The 25314-nt window shown below is 40.1% G+C and overlaps 1 protein-coding gene across 2 annotated transcripts in view; it reads right to left on the bottom strand.

Annotated features, from left to right (window-relative positions):
- ivns1abp.L (influenza virus NS1A binding protein L homeolog) overlaps positions 1-25286 on the bottom strand; it is a 36539-nt gene extending 11253 nt beyond the window's left edge. The window contains exons 1-6 of one of the 2 annotated variants that reach the window (XM_018256772.2): positions 13113-13131; positions 12010-12134; positions 11565-11734; positions 4994-5069; positions 1362-1535; positions 671-796 (exon numbers count right to left, since the gene is read on the bottom strand). In XM_018256772.2, the coding sequence (XP_018112261.1) occupies positions 671-796; positions 1362-1535; positions 4994-5069; positions 11565-11734; positions 12010-12134; positions 13113-13116 (675 nt within the window). In that variant the 5' untranslated portion in view covers positions 13117-13131. 2 annotated transcript variants of the gene reach the window in all.
- Positions 25287-25314: the final 28 nt, after the last annotated feature.

Here is a 25314-nt window from a genome sequence, read left to right on the forward strand (position 1 = left end):
CCTCATGTTGGTTTATAAAAAGGTTGCAAAACCATAAGAAATAATCAAATTTTACCAACACAACGGTAATCTTATAAATGCCTTCTGTTGTATTAGTATGAAAAAGGCAGGCATTCTTAGCTAGGAAAACGTAGATTGTACATGTCACAGAAATCCTGTAAAAGGAGTAAACACCATTAAATCATCATCATGGTTCTCTGCCCAGAGCGGATGTTCTTAGAAGGCATAGGGCAGACTTGAGCTTCAATACGGTTAAACCTTGAGGTATCTTCATTGATCTTCCATCTTGGGTATCCTACTTTTGTTAAATAACCTATGAAAATATAATCAACGGGGAGGAAAAAACTATTAGAAATTTTCTAAAGAAAAAGGCCAATTCATGCATTAAACCTGCAAGAAAATGTTGGAAATCTATAGTAATTTTCAATCAAAAAAAACGTTAGAACTTAGTGAAAAAGTGAAAGGGGAAATTCGTGGGAAAAGAACATCAGATTTGTTTTGGGAAAATAAGATTCAGTCTCACCTTCAAACCTACCAGTTTTGGACTGAAAACAGATACTTTCTTTACTTTGGGCTCTGATTATCATAAAAGGACAATTGAATTAGTTGTAAAAAAAATTACTTTCCTAGGATCCTACATATATTACAGTCATTCCTTTGCCAGACTAACCTCTTCCATTAGGGCATCCAGATTTTCACCATTCTCCCATATGCTCCGCTGAACCCAGTTGATTACCTTTGTATATAATTTACCATTGCTGGGAAGCGAGACATTTTCTTCTAGCATTATTTCCAGCTAGACAAATGGCAAAGGGCAACAGTGTTACTTTTGTGCAATTCACCATGATTAACAATATTACAAATGTCATAGCCATCAGTTTTCTTATTTTAATAGTTCATTAAATTGAAAAAATTTAGTCTGCTAGGTGTAGTTTTCTTGCTAGGCAATCTGCTAGGTGTAATTATCTCTGCAGAAAGGATACCAATACAATATCCGTAATATCAGACTTGTAAATGAACATCTAACTTCTTCAAGCATGCATATTTCCATGTGCAATTAACTGCAAATTAAAGTTTGCTAGAGTATCTATTTTTTTCTTTATCACATTACAAACAGAATGGGTAAATACCCCACTCCACCAGAGGCAGTAGTACTAAGCTATTTAGTCAGCTAGACTGACTTCATGTAATGTAGTTACAAGTAACTACAGACAATCTCTGAAGTCAGAATTTCTGTGAATGGTGGAGAATGGCATTTAAATGGTTGCAGGTAACTGAAATAATGTATAGTCTAAGGAGAAAAGCAAAAGTGAGCGGAGAACTAGAACATTTTAAAAAGATAAAACATTATTGTTACTTACGTTCAGTCTTGGGAGTTTAAGAAAATCATCCTGCTCAGAAATCTCAAGAAGGTGCTCCTGAATGTAATTGTCAATTTTAGTTAAAAGGCGCCAATCTCCCATTGTGTTAACAAAATTACGGCAAGAAATACCGCTCTGAGCATCTATTTTTGATATTAAGTAATCTCCACACACCTGACAAAAATTCAGAGAAAATAGTCTTTAAAGGAAAGCTAATTTTACAATAAAATGCTTATAAATGCTGGCAGAGGTGAATGCAATGGCTTCATAACTATGAAGATCAAATATGATAGAACAAGAAACCATAGGATATAGATGCTAAAAAACAATAACACATACTGAGACAAAAGGTAAACTCTGCCAACACACTGCACATGTTGCATTTCTCAGTGTACCTACATTTGTAATGCAGAAAGTTAAGGAAGATTGATGTTATAGTTTTATAACATATAAAACATAAGTAGTTTGCCTATCCTTCCTTTAACCTGTCTGGGTGGGCTTTGTGTTACGTTATCCTAACTACTCATTTTGCAATGCGTGAAAGCAGATTTTGTTCTCAATATATTGTAGAATAGTTCATAAAGCGACTGAAGTGGTGAAAAGCCGCTAGAACAAAAGTGGTTCTATATTTGAACCTGGAATTAATTATCAGAAAAGACAGCCAAGTGTGAGTTCACAACTCAGTAGAAGCAAAAATGTTGGACAAATGTTACATCAGACACTCCTTCATTAAAGGCCGGGATACTGTCATGGGAAAAAATTTCATAATGAATCAGTTAATAGTGTTGCTCCAGCAGAATTCTGCACTGAATCCATTTCTCAAAAGAGCAAACAGATTTTTTTATATTCATTTGAAATCTGACATGGGGCTAGACATATTGTCAATTTCCCAGCTGCCCCAAGTCATGTGACTTGTGCTCTGATAAACTTTAATCACTCTTTACTGCTGTACTGCAAGTTGGAGTGATATCACCCCCTCCCTTTTCAACCCCAGCAGCCAAACAAAAGAACAATGGGAAAGTAACCAGATAAGATAACAGCTCCCTAACACAAGATAACAGCTGCCTGGTAGATCTAAGAACACACAATAGTAAAAACCCATGTCCCACGGAGACTCCTTCAGTTACATTGAGAAGGAAAAACAGCAGCCTGCCAGAAAGCATTTCTATCCTAAAGTGCAGGCACAAGTCACATGACCAGGGGCAGCTGGGAAATTGACAAAATGTCTAGCCCCATGTCAGGTTTCAAATGTGAATATAAAAAAAATCAGTTTGCTCTTTTGAGAAACGGATTTCAGTGCAGAATTCTGCTAGAGTAGCACTATTAACTGATGTGTTTTGAAAAAAAACATGTTTTCCGATGACAGGATCCCTTTAACCTAGATGGAAGCATAGTTTCCCCTGTGTCAACAGCATGTGGTTTAAAGAAAACCCCAAAAATGAATGTGACTGAAAATGTCATTTTATATACTGAACTTATTGCACCAGCCTAAAGTTTCAGCTTCTCAATAGCAGCAATGATCCAGGACTTAAAACTTGTCACAGGGGGTCACCATCTTGGAAAGTGTGAGACACTCACGTGCTCAGTGGGCTCTAAGCAGCTGTTGAGAAGCTAAGCTTAGGGGTCAGTGTAAATTATCAAGCAGAAAAGGAGGAGGTTTGCATGTAATATAAGCTGATGCTACAGGGATAATTAATCAATTTTGGTGCTAGTTGCACTGGTGTCTGTGCTGCCATGTAGTAATTATGTGTATTAATTACTAATCAGCTGTAAATTGTGACATTTATATTCTATGTGTACTGTATATTTTGAGGTGGTCTCTAAGCTGAGTAACTGACAGCAGCACAAAGCATGTGCCATGAATCAGCAGAAGAGAGGATGAGGAGTTACTTTGGAGGCACAGATCTTTGGATCTGTGGTTGCCTTTGGCTGGTACAGAAGAAAAAAACAATGCACAACATGTCTAGCTGCTTGTTTAGTTAAGCTTTAGTTCTCCTTGAAGTCCCAAACTGCACTTGAAGCCATGGGTGCATTTTTGACAAGCACTATACAACCAATGAGTTCTACTTTTTATTATGAGGTAAGCAAGATGCTGGACAGTGGGGGGCAATAGATGTGATCTATTTGGATTTTTGCCAAAGTGTTTGATACAGTGCCCCACAAATGACTGCTTTCTAAACTAAGTTATATTGGGCTTAATGAAGTCATTTGCACATAGATAGGAAACTGGCTACAGGATTGGGTACAGAGGGTGGTTGTTAATGGTACATGCTCTGCGTGTATTGGGTCCACTTTTATTTAACTTGTTTATTGGGGGGTGTATTGTAAGTAATGTATCAGTGTTTGCAGATGACACAAAACTATCCAGCCCAATTAATTCCATCCAGGATGTGGCATCCTTGCAACACGATCTTGACAAACTGGCAATCTGGGCAGCTAAGTGGCAAATGAGATTCAATGTTGATAAATGTAAAGTCATGCACCAGGGATCTAAAAATTTACAAGCTACTTATACCCTTAATGGGACTGCACTAGGCAAATCCATAATGGAAAAGGACCTTGGAGACCTTGTAGATGATAAACTTGGCTGTAGCGAGCAATGCCAGTCATCAGCATCAAGGGCAAATAAGGTCTTGAGCTGTATTAATAGGGGCATAGAGTCACGGGAGGAGGGGGTCATTCTCCCACTGTATAGAGCACATATAAGGCCCCATGTAGAATATGCCGTACAGTTTTGGTCTCCATCACTCAAACAGGACATTATTGAATTAGAGAGGGTACAGAGAAGGGCAACTAAGCTGGTTAAAGGTATGGAAGATCTTAGCTATGAAGAAAGACTAGCCAAATTGGGGATGTTCACGCTGGAGAAGAGGCGCTTAAGGGGTGATACGATAACTATGTATAAATATACAAGGGGATCATATAATAATCTTTCTAATGCTTTATTTACCAGCTACCAGCTGATACAAGGTCACCCATTCCGATAAGAAGAAAAGAGGTTCCTAAATATTCGGAAGGGGTTTTTTACAGTGAGAGCTGTGAAGATGTGGAATTCTCTCCCTGAATCAGTTGTACAGGCTGATACATTAGATAGCTTTAAGAAGGGGTTGGATGGCTTTTTAGCAAGTGAGGTAATACAGGGTTATGGAATATAGCTCATAGTACAAGTTGATCCACGGACTAGTAAGATTGCCTCTGAAGCAAATTGGAGATGCTTCAGATGGGGTTTTTTGCCTCTCTCTGGATCAAATGTCAGTTAGGCAGGTCAAAAAAAGTTAAAAGGTTGAACTTGAAGGACGTGACTTTTTTTCAACCTAACTATGTTACAAACATTTGAATAGTAACATTGTGTTTGCAGGCCCAGCCACTAGGGATGAGTTGTGCGTTAAAAAAAAAAGTGTCAAAAGAAATTTCGCCACGTGACAAATTTTTTTTGACGACCATAGACTTTAATGGGCGTCGGCGGCATTTCACCGGTGCCTAATTTTTTTTCGAAACGTGTCAAATTCGCCCATCCCTACCAGCCACATCTCTGAACAATGCTTGCCATAGATTGGGTATGTGTGAATAAATTATCTAACCATCGGTCACTTAAATTTTTAGATATCCACAGACTGACAGAAAATAATTACCTGTTTCACTCGATCAATCTTAAGTTTTTTTGCTGCAGAGTATACATCTTTAACAAGATCTGTCTCAGCTTTAAGCCTAAAATAAAAATTAAATCAATTAAAAATGAGTCAGCAGCTTCTATTCTAAATGTTTTGACAGCCACTTTGTTTGAAAGACATTTAAGGGAATATTTATTAAGGTTTGAGTTTGATTTTTCAGGTTAAAAAAAAAAAACTAAGTTTTTCAAGATTTATTATAGCTTAACCCTGGAAATTGCTCGAATTCGAAAATACACCATCTAAAACCTGTCGAGGTTAAGTAAAAGTCAATGGCAGAGGTCCCTTGAACCATTAAGATGTTAATAGTAGGGATGCACCGAATCCTTTGGAAAGATTTGGCCGAATACCGAACCCTAATTTGCATATGCAAATTAGGGGTGGGAAGGGGGAAAACATTTTTTACTTCCTTGTTCTGTGACAAAAAGTGACGTGATTTCCCTCTCTGCCCCTAATTGGCATATGCAATTAGGATTCGGTTCGGCCGGGCAGAAGGATGTGGCTGAATATGAATCCTGCTGAAAAAGGCCGAATCCTGGATTCGGTGCATCCCTAGTTAATAGCCTTCATGATGTTCAAGTTTTCTTTTCAGAGGGTTTCAATCGAAAACTCGATCAATTTGATAGATTCGAGTTTTTTTGTCTCCAAAAACTATCAATTCAAGTTTTCGGGAACTCGCCGATTTGAGTTTTTTTCCATTCTAGTTTTTTCTTAAATTAGAAACTATTTGAGTTGTTAGTTCATGAGAGGTCTAAGAACAGCTCAGATAACTAAAATTTGACCTTTGATAAATAACCCCCCTTAAAATATTTTTCTGCAGCGGTCAAATTTTCTTTTTGACAGTCAATGCCTGTGATAAAAAGGCTTACAATAGTAATACATGCACAGTACCCAATTGAATGTACAAAGAGAATAAACGTGTGATAAATGTATGGCTTTGTACCATAAGCCTTAATTGGCAACTACACAAAAAAAGTAATATATTTAGCATGATGAAATTAAATGTTAATTATAAGCAACTTTTCAGTACACATTTATTACAAATTACAAGTTACAATATTTGCATATGCCTCTTTCCATTATCTATTCCATATGTCCTGCACAAAGTCTTGCACACTTCAATTCTCTTGCGTAGGTCAGAAAAGGAGATTTTGTGTACTCGCCATTAAATCTCTCTGTGTGGGGGACACAGGGACAGTGGGGTACAGCTGGTACATCCAGGAGGGAGGACACAACTAATAAAAAACTGGCTCCTCCACTGGCTATACTCCCAGCAGGCAGAGCTTAAGTCGGTTTGTAACAAAATCAACAGGAATCAAATAATCCTCTATAACTTAATAACATGTAATAGTTAATACAAAAAAGGTAACATGTTTGATAGACAAAAGGAGAGCCTCAATCCAGGGCGGGAAGCCCTGTGTCCCCCAAGAGACTAAAGAGAAAGATTTAACGGTGAGTACACAAAATCTCCTTTTCTCTAGGTCTGCTTGGGAGACACAGGAACAGTGGGGACATACCAAACCTGTCCCAGAAATCCCGGGTGGGAGAGTTAGGCTCATGTGGAACAACCACTGCGGCTTGAAGCACCTTTCTGCCAAAGTGAGTGTCAGAAGCCATAAAGGTATCGAAATAGAAAAATTTGCGAAAAGAGTGGACCAAAGTCCACGTAACTGCTTCGCACAGCTGTTCTGCCGAGACCTGATTTACGAATGCCCAGGATGTACTCATCCCTACAATCTGGTTTTAAGCCACGACACTCCACTGAAACTGCCCTGACTCGAATAACTAATGACCTTCTAAAGCTAACAATCATTTCTCACTACTAATACTGCTTGATCTCTCAGCTGCAGTTGACACTGTAAATCATCCTCTCCTCCTCCAGTCCATCCATTCACTTGGCCTTCGTGACACAGCCCTGTCCTGGTTCTCTTCTTACATCACCAATTGTTCCTTCAGTGTCTCCTACAATGGATTAGCATCTTCTCCCCTACCTTTTTCTGTTGGGGTTCCTCAAGGCTCTGTCCTGGGACCATTACTATTCTCTCTCTATACTTCCTCCCTTGGCAACTTAATCAACTCGTATCGTTTCCACTACCACCTCAATGCTGACGATACTCAGATCTATCTCTCATCTCCTGATCTCAATCCAGAACTCCTAACTCGCGTCTCCTCCTGCCTGTCCGCTATCTCTACCTGGATGTCGCAACGCTACCTTAAATTAAACCTCTCTAAAACTGAAATGGTTCTTTTTCCTCCAACTAACATCAGTAACATTCCGGAAGCATCCATCATAGCTAACAATTCCACTATGACCCCCTTTCCCCATTCCCGGTGCCTTGGGGTTATCCTAGATTCTACCCTGCCATCCACTCCTCATATCCAGTCACTTATTAAATCATGTCACTTACACCTTAGGAACATATCCAAAATACGATCATTTATCACCCAAGATGCTGCCAAAATTCTTATTCACCCTCTCGCCATATCAGGTCTAGACTACTGTAACTCTCTTCTAATTGGCCTTCCCCTCCAGAGACTGTCAGCTCTCCAGTCCATAATGAACACTGCTGCGAGGCTCATATACCTCAGCAACCGCTCCTCCTCTGCCACCATTCTGTCAATCCCTGAACTGGCTTCGGCTACCTTTCAGAATCAAATTCTAATTAATGACACTGACATTCAAAGCACTTCATAACTCTGCCCCATCCTACATCTCTGAACTCATCTCTATATACTCACCCAACCGTTTACTACGCTCCTCTACGGACCTGCTCCTCAACTCTTCTCTCATTACCTCCTCACATGCTCGCATTCAAGACTTTGCAAGGGCTGCACCCCTCCTCTGGAACTCTCCCACGGTCTGCCCGACTTTCTCCCAACCTTTCTGCTTTCAAGAAATCTCTTAAAACGCACTTCTTGCAAGAAGCCTACCCTCACTCTGCTTAAAGGAAAACTATACCCCCAAAATGAACACTTAAGCAACAGATAGTTCATAACATATTAAGTGGCATATTAAAGAATCTTACCAAACTGGAATATATATTTAAGTAAATATTGCCCTTTTACATCTCTTGCCTTGAGCCACCATTTCGTGATGGTCTCTGTGCTGTCTCAGAGATCCCCTGACCAGAAATACTACAACTCTTACTGTAACAGGAAGAAGTGTGGAAGCAAAAGACACAACTCTACCTAACATGTATGGTTTGTTGGTATGTTTGTGAGTACAGTGAATCCTACGATCCCAGGGGGCGGCCCTTATTTTTTAAAATGGCAATTTTCTATTGATGATTACCCAATGGCACATACTACTAGAAAAGTATATTATTATGAAAATGGTTTATTTACATGAAGCAGGATTTTACATATGAGCTGTTTTATGCAATATCTTTTTATAGAGACCTACATTGTTTGGGGGGTATAGTTTTCCTTTAACTACCATATGCAACACCACATACAGTACCACATTTCTCAACCACTTAATTCCATCTTGCCCACTCCCACACCTTGTGTATTACTCCTTTCCCTTTAGAGTGTATGCTCTTTTGCATAGGGCCTTCCTCACCTTTTGTACCAGTATTGATTGTGATGTATGTAACTCCATATGTTCTATGTATATAATTCATGTGATTTAGTTGTATAATCACATTTACTTTACAGCGCTACGCAATATGTTGGTGCTATATAAATACATGTCAATAATAATCCCTCTGGTAGAGTGGGCAGCAATCCTAGCTGAAGACGATTGGACTTGTGCCGTGTAGGCTCGCTAAATGGTTTGCTTGATGCAACGGAAAATGGCAGATTGTGTGGCAAGTGAACCCATATGAGGTCCCGAAGACAAGATGAGCAGAGCGTTAGTCTTGCAAATGTCCTTAACTCTATAAATATAGAATTTTAGAGCTCTAACAGGATCCAGAGAATGTAGAGCCACCTCCTTGGGATTAGATGGTGAAGGACAGAAGGTTGGAACCGTAATTTCTTGGTTCAAGTGAAATTCTGAGAGCACCTTAGGTAGGAATGAAGGGACAGTTCGGAGAACTGCTCTGTTGTGATGGAAAACCGAGAAGGGTGGCTTACAGGATACGGCGTTGAGTTCCGAAACATGTCTTGCTGAGGCAATTGCCAAAAGAATAACTGTCTTATAGGTGAGCCATTGAAGATACACTGATCCCAGTGGTCTAAAAGGTGGGTGTTATAAAGCTTGCAATAATAAGGTGAGGTCCCAGAGGGGAGCTGGTGGTCGGATGGGGGAAGCTACATGACCAACCCCCTGCCTAGAGGTCTTGATGTCAGGCACTACTGGAATAGTACAGAGAGAGCGGAATCTGAGACTTTAGAGAACCAAGAAACAGACTCTTGGATAGCCCTTCGGTATTAGGGACTGAGAAACAACTTGAACACACCATTGTTTGGTTGCACCCAGGGCCGCCATCGGGGGGGGGGCAGTTGTCCCGGGCCCCCCAGCTTTCTGAGTGCTGCACAGCGGCTCTGTGCACGGAAGATTTTCTCCTATTAAGATCTGCTGTAACCTCATTGGTCCTTTATGAATAAGTCCCGGTAAATCTGCATTGGATCCCCTTATCTAATCCCTGTACAGCTTTACCGGGACTTATACTTAAAGGACCACAAGGGTACAGGAAATCTTAATAGGAGGAAATCTTCTGTGCACAGAGCTGCTGTGCAGCATGCTGAAAGCAGGGGGGGTGGGCGATGACCAGGGGGCCCTGACCATTTTGTTGTACGGGACTCCGTGATTTCTAATGGCAGCCCTGGTTGCAGACTTGCTGGTATGTCTTGGCTGAAAAGTGGCTTCCTGGCAGTGCACATTGTGCGTGCTACGGCTTTGGATGAGAAAAACCTTTGAGACAAAATCTGCCACGCTGTCAAATTCAGGTATGACTGATTTGGGTTAGACCTTGCAATAGAATATCCTGCAGAGGAGGTAGCGTCCAGGGATTCTGCTACTGACAACTTGAGAAGGTCTGTGAAACAGGACCGTCAAGGTTACCTTGGTGCTATGTCTGCTCTGTCTGCAGCCGTCCCATTATCCTTTGAAGGAGAGGCAGAGTCGTACGCTAGATGAAATGACGTCTAAGGCTAGAGGATCTCGGTATTGAGCTAGAAAAACTTCTACCCTTTGATTGTGTCGAGTTGCCAGGAGGTAGAATACTATCTCGTAGAATACTTTGTTGTTAGTCCACTCGCCTGGGTCTATGGACTGTCTGCTTATAAAAACTGCTTCCTAGTTGGGGAAATGGCTGAAAGCATGGCCCATTGGAAAATTAGCCTGACCTCGTTTAAGGCCCCTCTGCCTCTCATGCCCCCCCCCCCCGGTGGTTGATGTAAGCCACCACTGTGGAATTGTCAGTCCGATTTGTTAGCTGTCGTTGCCAATGAAGGAGGCCCAGACGGATAGCTCGAATCTCTATTGGATTGATTGGTAATTTCTTCTCCTCTGAATTCCAGAGTCCCCGAGTTGACTTCCCCTACAGGACAGCTCCTGAACCTGATAGGCTTGCATCTGTAGTGAAAAACTCGCCAATGTGGATGTCCTAGCTGTCTGCCTAATGTCAGGTTGTTGGTCTTCAGCCACAAATGCAGAGATACCCTCGTCTGGTGAGATAAACGGGTCTCTTGTAGTAGGGATTGTCATTTCCACAACGTCAAGATGTTCCACTGAAGCTCTCGAAGATGGAATTGAGCGAATGGCACTGCTTCCAAAATGGCGGCCGGCGCTCTGTATAAAGCGCGAGAGAGCTGGTCTGCCAGTATGGGTTAATGACGGTAATGATGGCCAGAGCATTGAGCGTGCTTACAAAATGGCAGCCGGCACTCTGAGAGGCGCGCTAGGGATACCGGTCCGTTGTGCAGGCAAAGTAGTGCCAACAGGCATAGCCCTTCTGCAAGGCCTCCCCCTTAGCCCGGAAGAAATGCGGTTGTCCCCCCAGACAGGGGTCAAAGCCCTTCCCCCCCTACCCTAGCAGAGGTTCACCCAGACTGTGGAGTCATTGCACAGGGGTGACTTTCCTCTGCCCTTTCCTGTCTGTGCGGGCAGTGTCTGGCACGGGTGCATGGGAAGGGAGGGAGGAAGGAGGGAAGGGGAAGTCGAGGGAGAGCCACCCGGGAGACTTACCTGTGCTGGATAATGCTCACTACTGTCTGCCGGCCAACCTGGTCTCCTCCTGCAAGGGAAAGGAGATATACTCTGGAGACAGGTCTCACGTTGGGGGGTGCTAATGAGCTCTTTTACTCAGTGTAAATGTTCAGACAACCCCAGGTGTCAGCATAAAAACGGACTAGAGAAAAATTAAGTCCTAACCTCCCGAGGACACAACTCAAACTGAGTTAAGCTCAGCCTGCTGGTGGTATAGCCAGTGGAGGAGAAGCAAGTTTTTTAATTAGTTGTGTCCTGCCTCTTGGATGTACCAGCCATACACCACTGTTCCTGTGTCCCCCAAGCAGACCTAGAGAAAAACAATTTTAAAAAGAATATAAACAGTTTAGTTTGAGAAATATTTGAAATATTTTTACTTACTGAGATGTGTATGCATAATTTAATAAAACTTCAACAGCTTCTGGATTCAAATCATCAAATCTGACAAGGGAAATGCCATTAGATTCACTGTCGCTGTTGAAAATTTCAAATAAGAAGGGGCTGCAACAGGCAAGAACTGCTCTGTGTGCCAGCATTTCATGGCCGCAGACCTTCAAGGTTTGAAAACACAAATTAAGATAAAACAGAAATAAAAACAAACTGTTTACAGTTGCATTTAAAACGTTGTGGATATTTCAAATAAAACCACATCAGACAGTTTGATTGAACATTTTAAAATGACATGCAAAAGTTTTTAGTACTGAAAATACATAAGAAAATAAGTTAGCTATCCCTATAACATTCTAAAAATAACAGTATGACATGTTTGAATGATGATTGTAAGTGTAATTCTAAATGTGAAAGAATGAATTATAACGAACAATACCTGTAGTTTGACATCACAAAACTGTCCGCTTTTACGCAAGGCATTTAATTTAGCCACAGATGACTCGATAAATTGTTCATCTTCAAAATTTAAAGATCCGTTAGGAATCATTTTCCTGTGTACACCTGTTTATGAAAAAATATTGAGAAAGAGAAAAATTACTTTTCACCAATACACTTAGCAAATTTATGGATACCAACAGAAGAGGAGAGGGGCTATAGTTATACAGTATTGTAAACTTCCATATGAACATTTTCCATCATTTTTTTGTTTACATCTCTCAATCACAAAAACACCTTGGAAAAATGTTTGCACTGCACGTGGTTCTCATAGACTGAATAGTACGTACATGATCTAAAGGATGACTTTTGTACAGGTATAGGACTAGTTATCCAGGAACTCTTTATCCAGAAAGCTCAGAATTACGCAAAGGCCGTCTTCCATAGAATATTTTGTCCAAATAATTAAAATTTTTACAAACCATTTCCTTTTTCACTGTAATAAGAGACCTTGTATCTTGTACATGATTCAACCCAAGATATATTTCTTAGTGAAACGTTTAAATGATTTTATAGTAGACTTAAGGTATGAAGATCCAAATTACATAAAGATCCATTATCCAGTAAACCCCAAGCATTATGGATAACAGTTCCCATACTTGTACTTACCGTGAGAAAAATAAAATGATGGCACTTTTCTATATGGTATGGATAAGGATTTACATGTGAAGCATAATGGAGACCTACATCTCTAGCACTGGTTTAATTATTTTATGGAAAGATTTGCTTTGGAAAGATTTAAAACCCTTAATCACTATCCTCTACTGGTACTACCACTAAAACCCAAAATAAAATTAAAAAATGGGGTTTTGTATTTGTCCATATCATGAAAATCTTTGCTGCTCAAGCTCACCACACTACTGGGTAACTGGGGCTGAGTGAAACGTGATTTCGATACGCTGTATAACTGTATATAGTCTGTATTGACATATAAAGGAATCTTGAATCTATGTCTTGCAGCACATAACAAATCAAATATTAACAGTCAGCATCACCATCTCCACAAAATCATGAATCTTTATTTTGCTCTGCTGAGGAACTTACGCATTTTGGGTGTTGCCACCCTCAGTCATAGGTTCGGCATGTGTTCTGTACTAGCCATCTGGATTCTCTTACTCAAGTTCATAAAGGATGGGAAAAGCCATTTTCTAAGGAACCCTGATATGACAGATCTCGGTCAAGTGCATCACATTGAGTCAGGGTGCCACATTTTCTTGCCTTGCTTTGGATAAATCACTGTGTTCCCGACCCACACATCACTACTGTATACCAGAAAATTCAGCTCTAAATGTCAGAATTGAAAATGAACAATTTTTACATTGGTCCCAGGAAAGATCATCCCAATTGTTATGTCTACGCAATTCGTTGTTACGTCTATAGACTTAGCTTAAAGGGATACTGTCATGGGAAAACATGTTTTTTTTTCAAAACGCATCAGTTAATAGGCTATACATGCTAAATGCTGTCTTTTTCTGCCAGCAGAGAAGTGCCCAAACGTGGCTGCACAGTCTGTCATTTACTTAAATGAATTTCCAGACACTAGAGCGAATGGTGGATTTTGGACATAACTTGCTCCATGGTCACACTCAGGGGCTTCTCTGCCAGTAGAAAAATGTTGATGAAGAACATGCCAGGTACCACAGTGGATTTAAAAGGATTCTATGGGAAAAGGCATTTCCACATTATGGAATTATATGCAACAGGTTTCCAAAGAATAAATCACTCTCCTATTTAGACATCAGAAAACAAAATCTCAGGGACAGCTAGAAAAAAATACTATAAATTGCCTTCAATTTAGGACTGTTGTCAAAGCACATCTCAATCACAGGTCAAGATCTAAAGCTAGTGTGGGACAGAGCAGTTTCTCAGCCTGTCACTGAATACTGGGAAGCAACCTGTAACAATTCCTAGCACTTTGGGGAAATTCCTTTGTAATCCACCTCTTTAAGCAAGAAGTCTTGGGTATGTGAGAAGTCACAGGTGACACAACAACACTATATGAAATGCACATTACGTAACATGTTTGGGTAGCCCTATTGAAATTTTTGTTTCAACGCCTAATTCGAAGTACAGTATTTGACCTCTTCACAAGTTTACAGACATATGAAAAGAGCCCCAACCGCTGCACACCACTTGTGAGGAGATGGGGGGGGGGGATGCAAGCAGGTCCAGGTATGTGTGAGCAGCCTAGGGGCACGCGAGTTTTAAATCCAGCCCTGAATAAAAGTTATGTTATACAGCCAATAGGTAGCCATTCTCCCACAATAATGCAGCTCAAATAGCTGAATCAGCACACATTCCCTCTCTCAAACATCATGATGCAAAAAGGTTGTGGCTCTTAAAGTATGTTACTTTATGAAATACAAGAACGACTATTTTTAAATAATTATATGAGAGCATAAAGGTGGCCATACATGTAGAGATCCGAGGCTGCCACTTTGAGGTGGGCAATATCACGCTGATCTGATCATGGGACAACCAATTGGATCACATCGATGAGCATATGGGTGGTCGGATCAAGGATCACATCAACAAATCGATGCGGTCCTCCATCCAACGGGATTTTTAACGTTGCCCGATCGACTTTTGGCCAGATAACAATCAGGGGAAGTCCGTCTGAGTGCCCCATGCAATGCCCAATAAGCTGCCGAATTAATCGGTCAGCAGCTTATTTCTGCTCCTGTATGGGGACCTTTAGACAAAGATGAATAACCAAGCAGAACAAAGTGGCTCCACACAAATCAGTTGCTAGTGAAGCCTCAGTAAACAAACGGTCTCTGGGGATGATGAAGTTCTATTTAGCTCAGTGGAGCTTCTCAGTAGAGAAATACAAGTCAGAATGCCCCTGAGAGAGTCAAGAAGTCAGGGCCATAGGAAAAGAGCTGATGACGTCCTTGGAATGGACCTGTAGGTTCGTTTGAGCTTAAAAAAAATAATAATAATAATAATAATAATAATGGCCCAACACAGGGCACATTAATGGATTTGTTTTATATAGCACTACTTGAGAATGCAGCACTGTACTGCAGAACAGTAAATTAATACAAAGTACAGGTATAGGATCAGTTATCCAGAAACACGTTATCTGGAAAGGCTGTCTCCCATAGACTCAATTTTATCCAAATTCTTAAAAATGTTTTCCTTTTTCTCTGCAATAAACATTGGAAACACAACCAGCCTATGAGCTTTATTTAGGGGCAGATTTAATAAGGTTCGAGTTGCATTATACACTAAAAATTTGGGTTTTCAAGGTAATTTCAGAGGCAAAAAGCTATTTTTGGGTTAAAAAAAAAACCTACACCATCTAAAACCTGTCGAGGTCATGTAGCAGTCAACGGCAGAGGTCTCTTGAACCATTTGAAGATGTTAATAGCCTTCATGATGTTTGAGGTTTTTTCAGAGGGGTTCGTCCGTAAATACGATCAATTAGAGCGATTCCATGGGGGTTTTTTTTGGCAGAAACGCTATCAATTCGAGTTTCTGGGTTGTCAACAGCAACTCTTGAAGTTTTTTTTCTTAAATTAGAAACCATTTAGATTGTGGGTTAATTCAAGGTATAAAAAAAGCTCCCATAACTCTAAAATTCAACCTTTGATAAATAACCCCCTTAATGTTTAAGTAATTTTCTAGTAGACTTAAGGTATGAAGTTCCAAATTACAGAAAGATCTGTTATCTGGAAAACCCAAGTTTCCAAGCATTCTGGATAACAGGTCCCATACCTGTACAATAATATTACATACACAAAGTACATGTACAATAGTGATATACCTGATTTCATGAAGCCTGTAAGTACAACTCAGCGGAAATACCTCATCTCACTAGCAGCCCCAACACCCAGGAGACTTGTATCCATGCTGTACTCCTGAGAAGCGTGACCTAAAGTAGCACCTAATAGCAACAGGGCTTGCTCCAATATAACTCACTGCCCCCTTTTTATTATCAGAAAATACTAAAGCAATAACAAACATGCTTGTTTGGACTATCGCTTGAGAATGTTAAGGATTATTATGATAAATATGTTTGTCGACAGTTGAAAACACAACTGAACATTTCTAGTATCAAGCAGGAAATATACAGTACAAACTAGGCTTGCCTGGACAAAAAGACCTAGCAATGGAAGTGCATCTTTAGAAAGAATAGAAAGAATGTGTCTGTGTGTGCGTATGTATGTATATATATATATGTGTATATGTGTATATGTGTATATGTGTATATGTGTATATGTGTATATGTGTATATGTGTATATGTGTATATGGTGAATAAAGTACCCCCTCTTGTACCCTTGTATTATAAGTTACCGAGGAGTTTCATGACCATATAAAAACGTGAGGCCGAAGGCCAAGTGTTTTCATACAGGTCATGGAACTCCAAGGTAACTTGTAATATCCTCATATTTCAACTGGGGGTACTTAATCTACTATAATACACAGGTTTCAGTGAGTAATGTGACAGAAATTACATCAGAACTCACCATTTATAAGGATATAATTTACAAGATATTCATGGCTTTTGTGTAAAAAAAAAAAAAAAATTATATATATATATATATATATATATATATATATATATATATATATATATATATATATATATATACTTTTTAGAAATGATGGACAGCACTCACTCTTAATGCAAAAATTCTGTATTAAATATTAAAATACATCACCGTGTATGTGCACATTATTCAGCGACGTTTCGAGCCAAACTTGGCCCTTTCTCAAGCCATATGTGACATGGTGCAAGCATTCAATCTGAATCATCAATGATTTTTAAAGTCCAAAAAAGGAAGTGACATAATATGCAATATGATTCATTCAGTGCAGGGATTCCACCCCGTAACCTGAATAAAAAAACATAATCAGAATAAATACAATACCTCAAGCTATTCTCTTTATAGATACAAATATAAATCATAATCTTTGTTAAGACCATGTGGATGTAGTGTGTTAAATTTGTTAATCCACCATACCTCTCTCTGTTTCAATCGCAATTCACGGTCCCCTCCTCTTTTTAATGGGGGCACCGTTTCCAACACCATGTATCGCAATTGGTCACTGGTGTGCCCATATTCCTTAAAATGTCTTGAGAGAGGTAATGCTAGATTCCCAGTCCTAATGGTTGATTTATGTTGGGAAATTCGTGACTTGATTTTCTGCACGGTTTCCCCAACATATAACTTGCCACAGGGGCACAAAATGACATAAACCACAAATTGGGACAAGCAAGTATAATAGCCCCTAATTTGGATTGCCTCCCCAGTCTCTGGATGAACAAAGGTTTTTCCTCTGATAACATTTCTGCATTGTACACAGTTTAAACATTGGTACATGCCTGTATTGCGAGTACCTAGGAACCTATCCGTATGATCTTCATCTTTCCTTACTTCTGCTCTGGTGACTAATGATCCAATTGTTTTTCCTTTTTTATATGAGATCAATGGGGGAGAGGCAAATTCCCTTACCATGGGGTACGCCCTGCGCAGTATGTACCAATGTTTACGTAAAATCATGTTGACTCTGCCACTTAGTGGCCCAAACTGGCTAACAAAGGTAACCCTAGATCCTCCTACTCTTCTTTTCTTTTTACTGCTAATAATTCTCTCCGCTCTGTCCAATGTCTGTGCAAATTTCCCTCGAGTTGAACGTATGTGAGAATTTAATTGAGGGATGAAAAATTCTCACATACGTTCAACTCGAGGGAAATTTCTTTTCTCGACATTGTAATCTATAGAGAAATAGGCTTACAAACGAAGTTATATTCAAAGCCCACTGATCGAAATCAGATATTACACTTTTCCAGTAACCATCCGTTACATACGAAACAGTCCATTCCAATCAGCCAATTGACACGGGTACATAGATTGGTAAGTAATCCAAAGGTGAGGGAACAACAAATCAAACAGATGAAAGGCAAGTTTAGACAGAGGGGCTATCCAGCACAGACATTGGACAGAGCGGAGAGAATTATTAGCAGTAAAAAGAAAAGAAGAGTAGGAGGATCTAGGGTTACCTTTGTTAGCCAGTTTGGGCCACTAAGTGGCAGAGTCAACATGATTTTACGTAAACATTGGTACATACTGCGCAGGGCGTACCCCATGGTAAGGGAATTTGCCTCTCCCCCATTGATCTCATATAAAAAAGGAAAAACAATTGGATCATTAGTCACCAGAGCAGAAGTAAGGAAAGATGAAGATCATACGGATAGGTTCCTAGGTACTCGCAATACAGGCATGTACCAATGTTTAAACTGTGTACAATGCAGAAATGTTATCAGAGGAAAAACCTTTGTTCATCCAGAGACTGGGGAGGCAATCCAAATTAGGGGCTATTATACTTGCTTGTCCCAATTTGTGGTTTATGTCATTTTGTGCCCCTGTGGCAAGTTATATGTTGGGGAAACCGTGCAGAAAATCAAGTCACGAATTTCCCAACATAAATCAACCATTAGGACTGGGAATCTAGCATTACCTCTCTCAAGACATTTTAAGGAATATGGGCACACCAGTGACCAATTGCGATACATGGTGTTGGAAACGGTGCCCCCATTAAAAAGAGGAGGGGACCGTGAATTGCGATTGAAACAGAGAGAGGTATGGTGGATTAACAAATTGAACACACTACATCCACATGGTCTTAAAGATTATGATTTATATTTGTATCTATAAAGAGAATAGCTTGAGGTATTGTATTTATGCTGATTATGTTTTTTTATTCAGGTTACGGGGTGGAATCCCTGCACTGAATGAATCATATTGCATATTATGTCACTTCCTTTTTTGGACTTTAAAAATCATTGATGATTCAGATTGAATGCTTGCACCATGTCACATATGGCTTGAGAAAGGGCCAAGTTTGGCTCGAAACGTCGCTGAATAATGTGCACATACACGGTGATGTATTTTAATATTTAATACAGAATTTTTGCATTAAGAGTGAGTGCTGTCCATCATTTCTAAAAAGTATATTATGGAGGAACTACCGGAGAGCTCCTAAGGACGTGCACCGCAACAACGGATTTTAGCGTGAGTGCTGTTACTGAAAATTTTTTAGTTTTATATATATATATATATATATATATATATATATATATATATATATATAGTTATCAGAAAAAGTCCGCACACGCAGGTCTTAAGTGAAAAAGAAAAATGTAGTTTATTCAACGTATATTATTCAAAGTATATTATGGAGGAACTATCGGAGAGCTCCTAAGGACGTGCACCGCAACAACGGATTTTAGCGTGAGTGCTGTTACTGAAAATTTTTAGTTTTATATATATATATATATATATATATATATATATATATAGTTATCAGAAAAAGTCCGCACACGCAGGTCTTAAGTGAAAAAGAAAAATGTAGTTTATTCAACGTATATTATTCAAAGTATATTATGGAGGAACTACCGGAGAGCTCCTAAGGACGTGCACCGCAACAACGGATTTTAGCGTATATATATATATATATCTATATCAAATTACAACAGGTTTAACAGAAGTTATCTATTGCAAGATGACCTGCAGTTAAAAATATCTATATGGAGCCAAACACAAGATTATTCCATATAGAGAGACCAATATTTCTGAGAAAGGTGATTCTCGATAACAAAAAGTTACAGCATTTTGTACTGGTACAGCAACTGTATCAGTTTTTCTTTCCTGGGTATGCGAGTTTGAAAGTGCTAAAGGAGAAAAAAACCTGCATGAATAGGATCGAGCTGCAAACGTGTATGAAATTTGATTTGATTAATTTGAGGGGTTTTTTCACCAAAAAAAAAAAAAACAACTTGTTGGAAATGTTTTAAAAAATTTTTCAACAAGTCCAGCAAACGACTACAAATTGATTGTACGAGGTGCCCCATAGGCTAAAACACCAATTTGGCAGGTTTTAGATGGCGAATAGTCACATTCGAATTCTTAAAGGGGCAGTACATGATAAATTTCAAAATTCTAATTTTTTTTTAAATTCAAATTAAATTTGGACTATTCCCTAGTTGAATTACACTAAAATCTGAATTTAAAAATTTGAATTTTCAATTCGACCCTTGACAAATCTGCCCCATAGTATCTTAGCAAAGCCAATTGTCACTATTGTCTATTCTGTAGCCATGAGAAGTAACAGCTACTAGTAGTTCTGTGTGTCTTCAGAGGTCAAGAGGAAACTTCAAGCGATTTTGGGTAAGGATGCACCGAATCCTAATTTGCATATGCAAATTAGGGGTGGGAAGGGGAAAACATTTTTACTTCCTTGTTTTATGACATAAAGTCACGGCTTTTCCCTCCCAGCCACTCATTTGTATATGCAAATTAGGCTTCTGATTCGGTTCAGCCAGGCAGAAGGATTTGGCTGAATCCGAATCCTGCTGAAAAAAGCCGACTACCGAACCAAATCCTGGATTCGGTGCATCCCTAATTTTGGGTTACTGAAGCGACACATGGGTTTTACCACCAGCGATTCACATTACTGTCATTGGGAAGCTTTTACAGATTAGTCGCTCGTAGAAGCAGAGATTTATCTCCTGGTGTGCCACTGCCCTAATGCTTTCAATTGCAATTTCATTTGCAAAACACTTTTGGATCCCTCAGATCTGGAATAAATTTATATCGGAAAAGTTACTTAGAATTACTTTTTTTTTCTCCACCATGCAAAAACAGTCAATAGGAATTATAAAGGGTCCCTCCACCCAGTGATCCTTATGGTATTTGCCCAGCTTTAGCATTGCAAGTTTTTAAGTTGAGAACCTTCAGTTCCGCCAATGTTTCGTTGTTTCCAATGAAGTCATTGGGAAGCTGCATAGTTGGTTTTGAAGGCTTGCCAGCTGACTCATTCAGAAGAGAATATGTCTAGGGCAACACAGAGGAAGAAGTTGGCTCACTGAAATACACAAGGTAAAAATCAGCCCCACCCAGGCATTAGCCTCCACTTCTGCCTGCGCTCCTATCTGTTATGTTGGCACATAGCTGATTTTCTGTCACATTTCTTCATTTACATCAGCAGTGTCCCTGAAGCCCAGCCGACAACATTCCGGATGCAGTCAGGAGAGGAGCCTGGGGAGGGGCAGATTTTTGGTGTGTGTCTTGCATGAAGCTAAAACTAATAAAAACAATAAAAACAATAAAGCTTACAAAATGCAGCCCAATGAAAAAATGTCAGTCTCTTAGATTATTTCTTGCCGACCCCTTCACAGTCTCTCAACTGTACATAAATCCAAAATCGAATATATAAACCCCCAAAAGAGGGAATACGTATAAGGAGCGATCAGCGCCTGTGGCAACAGAAATAAAAAACAAACATAGCGCAATACGTTTGCAATGTAGAATATCACCCCGTGCTTGCACTGGATGTTAAGTGGATGTGTTTTCCCCTTTTTCCTTCAGGTGGCTATTAGTGAATGAAAGTGGCAATTCAAGTGAACAGAGGGGCGGAAGAGTGCTTTTCCTGTGAAAATAAAATATATTCCAAGGATGCAGGTGCCTCCACCTTCTATATAAAATGCCTACTTACAAACCACTGGCGTGGTATAATGCGTTTAATATGAAGCTCTCTCAGGTTTTTCTCCTCCAGTGTTCGACTCCTTCCAGGTTCCCAAAGTAGGAATACAGACCGATGATAGTGTAACACCGTTTATTTAAAACATAATTAAAAGCAATTAAAATTTACACTCACATTTCCCTTGCGGGTTTTTGCGCATTGAGTCCAACAAACAGTTTTTCTGGGGTCCCCAGAGGCAGTCCTGCCAGCTCGCTCCAAAAATCTTTTCTGCTTGCTCCAGGTGCCTTGGTCCAGGTTGTTGCGTCCCCCAAACTATGCCTAACGCGTTTCGCTGGATGCTACCAGCTTCCTCAGAGGCGTCTCTACCATCTTTGTTTGTATCCTTCCTTTTAAAGCCCATTCCAGCGTGTTCGTTTGATTTCCGCTTTCACTTCCGGTTTATGCGTTCCAGCTTGTGCGTTCCAGCGACTTCACTTCCGGTTTGGCGCATATAACTCTCGATCTTCTATGTACTGTAATGTAGGCTGGTATATTTCTCTCCCATGTCTTCTTTCATCACTCCTCTGGCTTAGTACCCCACCAGGCCACAATATAACAACCCAGCTCCACAAAAGGATATATATATATTTCTAACAACATAATAAAATTTGCAAAAATAGTGATCAGAGGGGATCATGGGAGATGTAGTTTCCCCTGTTTTTTTATATGTTCAAAAAACTTTGTTTTCATCCATATATACATACAAAAAATACATACTTTTTTTATAGCATTTAGAAGTAACAATGCAGGGGAGTCATGGGAAATGTAGTTTCTCTGTTTTTTTAAAATGAAAAAATCTTTCATTTCATATATTTTTTACATATTTCTTCTCATTAGTTTCTCCCGCATATATTAGTTCTAAATTTTTTGTGTTCAATATCTTTCATAAAAAAGCTCTTAAGTTAATATCAATATTTAACCCTTGTGGTATAAAAGTGTGCATCTTGTAAATCCATTTGCTTTCCTCTTGTAGTGTTTTTCTCGTTAAGTCTCCTCCCCTCCAGTCCTTTTGTACTATACTTATACCCCAAAATTTCAAATCCTTAGCTTTCTGATTGTGACATTCTTTAAAGTGCTTTGACACACTGTGGTTCATAACTCCCTTTTCTATATTTCTTACGTGTTCATTAATTCTTTCCCTTAATTTCCTATTTGTTTTACCGATGTATTGAAGGCCACAAGGGCATTCTAAACAATATATCACATTTTGTGTTGTGCATTTAATACAGTGATCAATAGTGTGTTCTTTTTTTGTCACATTGGATATAAATTGTGTCCCTTTCTTTCCATACCTACAGGCTTTGCAGAGTGCGCAGGGAAAAAAACCTTTCCACTCCTCCTTTGGTTTTTTGCCTTGTGTTCTCTCTGTGGGGATGAAGTTACGCACTATCATTTGGCTTAAGTTATTTGCCCTTTTATATATAACCTTTGGCCTTTGGGGGATTTTCCCTTTTAAGAGTTCATCTCCCTCTAATATATTCCAATGTCTATTTAAAATTCTTTTTATTTCTTGTGCCCCAGGGGTGTATGTGGTGATAAACGATAAGCTTGGCTGCTCATTAGTTGATTCTTCCTTCGTTTTCTCTTTCAATAAATCTGCTCTGTCTATTCCTCTTATTTGTTTTCTCGCTTTTTGGATGAGTTTATTTTTATACCCCCTCTGTTTGAACCGTTCTGACACGTAGTTTAATTGACCTAGCTAAAACTAATGCTACAAGAGGTGCAATCTCAGCTCCTCTCAACCTGTGTTTTCTCTGCAAGTGTAGAGAAGCTGTGTGTCTGCACTGATAAGGCACAGTGTTGGCCTGTATGCAGACACATGGGATGGATATCAGTGCAAAAAACACTTTCAAGCCAATATCTGCTCTGTGGGTTGGCTGCAGATGGGAAGACTCACAAATCATAGCAACTGTAAGAAAAAGTGTAAACACTACGTGACTATTAGTAAGAGATTTTCTGAACTCAAGGTACTAAGAGATTCTGCCTGCTACTTAATTACAGGTCTAAGTGTTTACAAAGATAAAAAGTATCTGTTTGCATCCCTGGTTTCCGAGGCAATTTATGGCTTGCTCCTGCCTACGCCAGCCAAACATTCCTCACCCAAAAGCAGACGGTCTAGTCCCACTTCAGAGAGGGCCCTATAAGTCTAAAGGTGGCTATAGATGCACAGAGAATATCGTATGAAACTAATTTTCATATAATCGGTGCGTGTATGGTGGGAAAAGAGCCGACCGATATAGGTAGGAGACAAGACAAAAGATGATTATTTACAGCCATTTCCTACAAGGTCAGAGAAGAGGAGATCACAACAATGCAGGACACCTGGTACCCCAATAAGGGGGGGGGTATAGTTACATAAGAGATTCCAACTGCACTTGGACTACAAATACCAGCATCCCCCACAACAGGCTGGGCATCCCTGTTGTATATCATGAAACGGTCTAACATATATACAATTTATAGAAAATATAAAGAGTACTTTTATCTGCGCTTGCACTTTCTCTCCCCACCACTAAAGGTTTTCCCCCCAAGATAAATACCCTTTCTCTTGTACTATGGCAGGGACAGTTAGAATGAACAATTGCTGCAGGTCCAGATCGGTCCGTGTACATACCTCCCAACATTTTGGAAGTAAAAAGAGGTACAAAAATGTTTTCGCACGTAGCAAATGGTTTTGACCACGCCCCTTTATGTGGCCACGCCCCTAATGATCATGTTCATTTTACAAAATTTGGCAGGTTATGAAAGTTTGAAGATATTTCTCCTTATCTAAACTGTTTTCTTGTGTCTGAAAATTGTTACAAAGTATCTTATTTGCACCTGTTGGCTGTTCTGTGCTCTCTGCTAAAAGCCAATTAAGTGAGAAACTTTGTTTCTTTTTCTGGCTGTTCAGTGCAGAGAAAATAGGGACTTTCCAGTACAAATGAGGGACTGCGGGTTGAGCTGTCAAAAGAGGGACTGTCCCTCCTAAAAAGGGACAGTTGGGAGGTATGTGTGTAGGAGCAGGTCGGTCCGTGTGTAGGAACACCAGGTCGGTCCATCATTTGCGGCAGTAGGACGAGACAGTCGCACGACGCGTCCGGAACACACGAGGCCCATTAGAAGTAACGCAATGAAGCGGCGGCATCAGCTGAGTGAGAGAACACGAGCACGTTCCTCCTTCCTTCCAGCCGCCACCGACCCCTTCCAATTGTAATGGATTCAACCGCATCTTACTCCTCCTCTCAGTATCTCCCCTAACTCCATGTTAATCACACAGCACTGACATTCCACCTGCCGACGCTGCGCAACTACAACTTCCACAATGTCAGCCGGATAAACCACAACAGGAGCTTTGGCTCCTCAATATTATCTTGTAAAGCACCAAATGCATTCGTCGCCTGTTCCCATCCACTTAAGCACGTGACGCCATCTGCTAGTTTACAGTATCATTCTCTCCTCACTCCGACACCGCTGCCCATCGCCAGTAACTCGCCTCACCAATGAATCACAACCATCATCCCCCCGCCTGACAAACAGCAGAAGAGCTACATTACCTTGCGACTCCCGACACGGTAACGAGAAGCTGGCCGATGCCACAGCTCTACACTGCATCCCACACTGGAGCGCGCCAAACCAAAGAGATGGCGCCAGCAGCACTATCACTCGCTAGAACGCGCGCGTTCACTGCCTAGCAACAGCACGCGTCACGCCTTAGGAGCGAAGGCGGGTGGC

The sequence above is a fragment of the Xenopus laevis genome, chromosome 4L, assembly GCF_017654675.1.
Source record: "Xenopus laevis strain J_2021 chromosome 4L, Xenopus_laevis_v10.1, whole genome shotgun sequence".
In the NCBI taxonomy this organism is placed as follows: Eukaryota; Metazoa; Chordata; class Amphibia; order Anura; family Pipidae; genus Xenopus; species Xenopus laevis.